General features: G+C 36.5%; 1 protein-coding gene across 4 annotated transcripts in view; it reads left to right on the top strand.

The window, feature by feature from the left end:
• The first annotated feature begins 495 nt into the window (after window positions 1-495).
• PHF14 (PHD finger protein 14) overlaps window positions 496-8,185 on the top strand; it is a 184,636-nt gene continuing 176,946 nt past the window's right edge. For all 4 annotated transcript variants that reach the window (XM_090287178.1, XM_090287177.1, XM_090287179.1 and 1 more), the window contains exons 1-2: window positions 496-661; window positions 1,125-1,235. In XM_090287178.1, coding sequence (XP_090143304.1) covers window position 661; window positions 1,125-1,235 — 112 coding nt within the window. In that variant the 5' untranslated portion in view covers window positions 496-660. The remainder of the gene's footprint in view (window positions 662-1,124; window positions 1,236-8,185) is intronic.

The following is an 8,185-nucleotide window of genomic DNA, read 5'->3' as shown; positions in this document are numbered from 1 at the left end:
CGACTTGTGGGCGGAGCCACGCAGGGTGTGGGAAGGTGCTCAGCTCCCGCTGGCATCAGTCGGCTGCTCTCGGCTCGCTCTCGGCTCCGCTCGCTTCCTCTCCGGGAGGGAGAGTGTCTGCGAGCCCGGCGCAGGCGCTCTCGGCTTCTGCTGCACTTGGGGCCCCGCTCCGTCTTGTGTTTTTACTTCCTTCCCTTCCGAGCTGTATCCGGGTCGTTGCTTTCCCTATTGTCTTAGGCAATCGGCCTCGGACTGTGCAAACTCTAATTTTGTTTTTTTGTTGTTGTTGCTTTTGGTGCAGGCTAATAAAGTTTTTCTTTCTTTTTCTTTTTTTCTAACAGTTTTAACGGGGGAAATTAACTCCCCAGGCCTGCCGGGTTGGCCACGCTGCCGGGACCGGACGGCGCCTGTGCCCGGGGAGCGCCGTGGGAAGGGGCGGGAGCCGGTTCCGGGACGACTCGGGGGGCGGGCCGGGGGGTGGGGTGCGGGCGGGGACCGTAGGGGTGCGCCTGGGATGCCGCGGTCGGCTCGGCGGGACGCCGATTTTAAATAGCATCTTTCCGATCTGTTCCCGCGGTCTCAGTCCCCGACCTCGGCGCTGCCTGGGCTCTCGCAGCCTCTCCCTAGGTCTCCTCCACACGACCACCGCACGGATTCCTTAGTAAGTGTCGGAGGCCTCCGCGGGGAGAAGGGTCCGTCTCAGCCTTCCTAGAAGCCGGAGCCGGTGGGACAGCAGCGCGGGCGGGTGGGGCCGTCGTGGGCTCTTTCCCCGTCACGGCCCGCGGGAATGATCGGGGCTTCTTTTAGTCCGCGGGCTTTGCGTTTTCTTGCTGTTGATTGTCACGGTGTCTAAATGAGGGATCACGGGCGAGTCACCGAAGCATCACAAGGTGTACAAGAGGGTCCGCTTCGATTTCTGCCGGCCCGGGCTCGCCTTCGCCGTTCCCGGTGGCTGGAGCTGCCCACGTTGCGGCCCGGCCCTCCCCCAACACCTTTTGCTGAGAACTGAATTAGATAAAGATCCCCTGCACCAGGTCTTTTGGACCTTCCTCCAGCACCACAGCTCTCCCCTGTGCTTGGTGTGATTTTGAATGACGCTGTAATTTTTTTCCCCCCCTTTACAGTGGATCGCAGCTCCAAGAGGAGGCAGGTGAAGCCTTTGGCAGCTTCTCTGCTAGAAGCTCTCGATTATGATAGTTCAGATGACAGTGATTTTAAAGTTGGAGATGCCTCAGGTAAATGTTTCTCTTTTCCCTTTCCCAGATTTCTGGAGTTGGGTTTATTTTCAGACTTTTTTTTTTTTTTAAGAATCGGTTTTGATTAAAATGTCAATTTAAAGTTAAAAGCACATAGACGTCATTTATTCTGTCCACTTGAATTCCCACATTTCCCTAAGATCCGATCACTAGGTCCTATCGTTACATCTGTTTCTGTTGATACTTCGATAATGAGTCGGCAGAAGACTTATTCCAAAGACGCAAAAACATTTTCTCTACTCATTACTTGAAAATATATTTATGTTTATTTTATGGATAGAGGAGAAAAAATGAGAGTTATTACCAGGTACAGTAATATCCTGAAAGTAATGAGAGTCATGAACTGCTCCTGAGCAGGGTTCTTCTCTTTCCAGATCACTGGGCACCCTCCGAGGGGAGTTTTACTTTTTGTGCATTAGCTCCCTTACCAGAATAAAACTGACCAGGGAAAAAACGTTGTGCTTCATAGTAGCTGCTGGACCTCGTGGATTGGGCCTTTCAAAAACCTCTGAGATGTAAAAGCATGCTTGCTCGCTCTATATATTGTGATTTTAAAAACGAACTTTTTAAAAAGGTCATATATTTACATTGTACAAATTGGAAAACAGAAAAGTATGTTGTACTTTGTATCTTTTCATTGTAACTCATATAGAGATACATATAAAGTTTTAATTTCAGGAATCTAAGGAATGGATACAAATTATATTAAAATGTTTTATGTGGAAAATACCAAGATACACATGAACAATAAAAATTACTTATAATTCTGCCCCTTTTGAATGGAAATTTAATAAAGTGAGAAATGAAAGCCCTTCCAATTTCATCCCTTTAACAGTTTTAAAATATTCTTCTATAAAATTTCCTGGGTTTAGTCCTCTGTCTCCTCCCACCCGCTTCCTTCATTTCTTTCTTTTTCCCTGCTAGTAATTATAGGAAGGGATGAATTTAGGTTGTGTTTCTATTATTACTTTTAAGAGCATCAGCAATCAGAATTCACTTGTGATTTACTAAGAACTTTTTGTTTCTATAATCACATTTAATTTTTAAAGTAACTCAGTGAAGGAGATGTTATTTTACAGATGGCAGGGGAACTGAGGTCACTCAAGCCATAATGGATCTAATCCATTTCTTTTGATTCCATAATTTACAGTCTTTTCTCTGCTTAGATCCTAAAAAGAGATAGGATGTAATCTTAAACTGAAACTACTTGGATGTTCTAGTGACTAATTGAGGTCACTCCCAGTAATCAAAGTTAAGTTTATCTTGATTTTTTAACCTTTGCTTCTCTGTTCTTTTTATCTTCCATTTAGTTGATTCTCTCTGATGCTTGGTACTTCCAAAGAAGAGAAAGAATGGGAAGGGGAAAGTGTAAAATCTAAACATACTTTAGTTCTGTTGGAGAAACCTTGGCAGATAAGAATATTATTGGCTAGAATGTTTTCTTGGTTTGTTATGGTCCAGATTATAAAGTGTGACAAAAATAGCCAAGTCTCAGAAATTATGACTTATTTGAATACCATTATGTGAAAAACTTCAAAGCTTAATTTCTCTAAGTATTGCATAATTATTTTTGTGGTAGTAAATTCTGATTTTGTGGATTTTTTTTCTTTTTGCTTATTGAGATGGAGTCATTCACAGGTATCACTGCTCTTTTACAAGGGTTAAAACAATTTAACGATACAAACTACTTTCTCAAAATCATTTATGGTATAAGCTAAATAGAGATTTGGAATCTTACTTTGTTAAATCTTAATCAGAGTTAATGGGAATTATATTATTTGTGGTCAGTGTTAAAGAGTTTTGTTAGCTGATAATTTTATATTAAAAAAAATCTAAAGGTGCTAAAAATCTATATACTTTCTATTCCCTCTTGTCATAATACCTCATTGGCTATACTTATAATTTACTTTCCTGGCTTCTGGGGATATTAAATTTGTGATCCCAGGTCAAAATTTATCTGTGTAGTTCTTAATGTTATTGCAAGTAAGAGTTTAATAGAAAATTATTTTCTTTAATATAGTTCAGAGTTAGTAGAAATTGAATGATGTTTTCTGCTCTTGGTTAAGGTACCTTGGTGTCCCACACAGCTGAAATGTTGGCTTACTCTAGATTGCCAGTAATTCCTGTTCAAATCTTTTCTCTGTCTGAGACAGCTGGAGTCTTACATGAAATAAGCCATTAGACTCATCACTGGTTTCCAAACATGTTAACATTATGGAATCCCAAGCCTACTTATGAATAGGAGATTAAACTGAAAGTGGAAAAATAGTAGCTAGCCATTTGTCAATCATAGCTTCTTTCAAAACAATTTCTGGAATGAACAATATATTGACTTCCTTAGAACTTAATGTTAAAATGCTTAGCTTGATTGGCCTCAATTTTTATCTGGATTCTGTGCATCATTTTCTTTTGGTTTTTATTTTGAAGTCTGAAATTCCGACACAAAACTTCATATTTTTGTTGGGCTTTAAGAATAAATATAGATAATTCTTTAGATAAAGGTTATTATATTTAAGACCTTTGCAGATATAATAATTTTATTCATGTATTTCTTAGATGATAAAAATTGAAAAGGATGAATGTTCCTCAAAAATAATCTGCCAAAACAATTGACAAGTTAATAATTATAAGCCTCGCCCTGGCCAGTTAGCTCAGTTGGTTGGAGCATTGTCCCCATTCATACACCAAGGTTGTGGTTCAGTCCCCAGTCAGGGCACATAGAAGAATCAAGCAATAAATGCATAAATAATTAGAACAGCAAATTGATGTTTCTCTCTCTCCTTTCTCTATCCCTCAAGTCAATTAAAAAAATAATCATTTATAAGTCTCTACCATTATAAAATTATGAACTGAAAATTCTCTAATGTGAAGGTAGAGCTAAATATCTCACTTTTGACTGAGGAGAGTCAAATAAATTTAAAAATTACTAAGTGCTAAAATAGGACATAAGTGTATTAGAATTATGGTGATAACCACCGGAAAAACCATATATGGAAATGTTAGATGAAACAATATAAAATTACCAGTTTTGTAGATATAAAACTGTCAAATATTGGCAATTTCATGGTTTGGCCTAGGTAAAGTGGTTTTATTTGGGGTGTGGACCTCGGATTAGGGCTAGGATAGATTACATTTAGTAATCTGCTATATAAATGGAGAAAGGTACATCTATTACTTTTTTTTTTTTGAAGAAAAGTACATATATTACTTTTACCAAACGAGACAAAATAGCAATGCTATGTCCCCCAACCCTCTGGCCAAAGTAAGATGGTTAACTTTATAAGGCATAGTTAGTTTAATTAGGTGAAATTGTCAGAAAATAATTTAACTGGAAAAGTCAGGCTGAGACTGCTTTGGTATTTGTGCTTAATCTGACTTTACATGGATCAAGATACATTCATCGACTATCTGTAGTATTGTTTAAAAAGCACTTAGATGTTATGGTGAATTCACAAGTAAATAGTGATAATATTAGAATAATTAGATGAAATAATGGATAGATGATATAAGGCATGATTGATCATTTATGCAGGTCAGGTCTTTCAAAGGCAATGGGACCACTTTAGGTTGGATTGATCTAGGAGATTTCATTGAGAACATAAGAGTTAAATTAGAAACTGAAATCTCGGTGGGGAAACATTAAGTATCAAAAGTGCAGAGGTTGGGAAATGTCATTTATTAATTCTGGATCATGACTGAAGAATAAAAGAGATGAGCCTGGGAAAGTAGAATGAAGTCAGATTGCAGCCTTATTGGCTAGACCACAGTTTCTTAATCTCAACACTATTGAGATAGTTCTTTGTTGTGGAGGCCTGTCAGGTATATTGTAAACAGCATCCCTGTTTTCTACTCAACTAAATGCCAGTAGCATCTTCCCTACCTAGCACCCTCCACCCTAGTCCTTTCTTGGCAACCATTGTCTCTAGACACTGCCAAAAATGTCCACTGTGGGACAAAACTGTCACAGCTGGAACTCGAGGGTGAGTTGTGTTGATTGATTGGCTTTTTTAAAAGAGCTCTGCAGGGTTTGTCAAAATGGTCACAAGATGATAGCTGAATAACTATTAGAGTGGTGATCTGTCTATTGTCTATTGTGTGTAGTTATACTACTAATCATGTTGAACTATATCAGTGACCAGAATAATTAAGTAATTAGATTTGATGAACAAAGATGATTCTTCATACTGCAAAGTTAACATAAAACTCTGGTTTAAATGATATTTTTTTGTTTTGTTTTGTTTTTGCTTTGTTTTTGGTTATATTGTTTGATATTTATCATGGGGAGAACTTAAGCATTGAGTATTGTGAAGGGATTCTTTAGGTTGGCTTTTTTAAATTCCGTAACATTCTATAAGTTGAAATAGCTATTGATTAGAGAGATTTTGATATAGTGTGTGTTTGAGAAAGATTATCTTTTGTTTAACTGAATAGGAAGTAAGAAATTTAATTTTAAATATTTTTTCTAATATAAAATTTTTTATTACAGACTTAGAATTCACTAGTCCTTATAACCAAGATTAGGTATATTTGAAGTATTAAATTACTTCTCTAGTCTATTCTTTTTTTTTTTCTTTTAAAGGTGTAAGAGTGATAGATTTGGAATATGGCAGAGAGTTTTATGTTTGCATTCTTTGTGATAGGAAATTTTTCTTTGTTGCTTACAAAAATATAGATAGCCAAGGACTCTTATTTTCTCATTACCATTATTACCAAGCTATGCTTGTAACTAAATATTTTTATCTCCATCCTTTAAGTGCATATGTACCAAAAAGAAGTGTGACTAATTAGATGAAGTTATTTTTCAGAGATCAAAGAAAAATAAAATTTGACATATTCCTGATGCCTGCAAGTAGAGTATGGCTAATATGTTATATTTGGAGAAGGAAGGGTTGGGTAAGCTACTATGATTCAGATTTGTGGAAGAATCCCACATTTTTCTAATATGTTAACAAATGTAAAACATTTAAATCTTTTAAAATTTGCTTTCTATTCAGGCATGATTATAAAATAAAAACAATTAAATTTCCCTTTACTTTGAAAATTAATTAATTGATTTGTATTGGCAATAACGACCAAAACAAAATTTTAAAATTCTTGATGTTTTGTAAAATTTACTAATAGGAAAATTGGATTCCTCTTAGTTTTGATTATGTACCCACATTTGTGCTACAGCTAATCTCACTTTTCTATCTATTGTTATGTTTTTATTGGTAAAATAATTAGGAGTACTTTTTAGGTATTTCTAAAAAGGCTTCTAGAAGATTAATGCAGAAGAAAAGTACCCTTTCTCCCTCTCCCAGCTCTCTTAATTATGATATTGTTTGCAAGATATTACAGTTTTCTTTAGTCAGTGTACACAGAGATTCTTTTTTTGTCTTAGAAGTGTTTAGACAACTCTATCCTTATCTAAAAATATCTAGAAATTATTATTTTACCAGAGGTAGTTTTTCTTGGTAGGTTGGGTTTAATTGTGAATGGTAGTAAAAAAAAGAAATCAAAATTTTCTTAATGACTTGTGGAGCTATTGGACTGAAAGAAGTCACCTATTTGTGAGTGATACTGGGCTCACATACATTTTGAAATTCAAGGAGCTAACAAATCCAGAGGTGTTTTCTAAGTTTGGCACAAGGTTATGTGATAGGAAAACCTGACTGGTACTGGTAGGAGTTTATTTGTAGTATTTATTTATCATACTCATTTATGTTCATGAATTTTATTGCAGAAATAATGTGTTTGACTTTAGGATAGGACTACAGGCTTCCCTGGAAGGGCTAGTGTCGTATATTGTGCATTTACCATGCTACCCTTCTAAATTTATTTAAAACTCTAAATTCTGAAACATAAATGGCTCCAAAATTTTCAGGTAAGGAAGGAATTGTTGACCTACAGGATTTGGTGTTCTATGCAAGATTGTTTAGGATGAGAGTGTTATTTTCACAACAGTCCTGAGTAAGCTATGGGCACCTTGCATGGTAATCTAGAGATTGACAATGATTTTATAAGGTCAGTTGACACCTGCTAAATGTTAGTCTTTTTTTAAAAAAATGTGATTTAATTAGCAGGAATTTTTTTTTTTTTTTAAATCAGCCATTTGTAAAGGATTTCTGAGCTATTTAAACACTAGGTACTAATCATAGACAACTTTCTTTTATATTTAATGCCCAAGTAATAATACAGGCTAAGGCTGCTTGCGTTAACAGAAATTAAAATTGTGTGGAAACATAGATTTTTTTTCATCATTTATTGTCACCCTTTTCTTGGTTATTGGTGCAATATATTCATCACCCTGCAGATTTTACTGTTGATGTTGGCCATGACCTGACTATGACTGGTTTGTTTCCCACTTCCTCCTTTCTCTTTCCTTTTTTTCTCCTCCTCTTTATCCCTCTCCCCAGATATTTTAGATTTTTATTCATTTGATTAGGCATAGAGATGATTAGATGGTTACTGAGTAGGGTTGGTGCTAAGAGGCCCTGGGATGTGCTAGGCAGGAACGGAAGAGACTTGCCAGAAGATTCAAAGTCTTCTGTGAACTCTAATGTCCTTAGCCTATCTTTTTAGGGACTCCTGTGGATGCTCATTTCCAAGATAGCTTAGTTTTTAAAGAAGATTATTAACTTCTTTCATTCTAGGGGATATAGCAGTGACTGCCTAGAATTTTTGATAGTTAAGATGACTCTTTTATTGATATTCTAATAAGTATCCTAAAAACAGGAAAATTGGTTATTTCTCTTAGAACTTCCATTTTCTATTCCATTGCTATTATCTCTTCTCATCCCTGTCCTTTGTGCTTCTAAAATTGATTGCTATATTAGGGGGATGGTACAAGTTGACTGACTTAAATATCTATGTTTAATTTTGCTGGATAAAGCATGAAATGATAAAACAAAGGTATTTGGGCCGGGACTTTCTTGTTGTGATTTGACTCA

The sequence above is a fragment of the Furipterus horrens genome, unplaced genomic scaffold (assembly GCF_987537825.1).
Source record: "Furipterus horrens unplaced genomic scaffold, mFurHor1.1.pri manual_scaffold_9, whole genome shotgun sequence".
In the NCBI taxonomy this organism is placed as follows: Eukaryota; Metazoa; Chordata; class Mammalia; order Chiroptera; family Furipteridae; genus Furipterus; species Furipterus horrens.
This window is presented reverse-complemented; position numbering and strand designations above follow the sequence as displayed.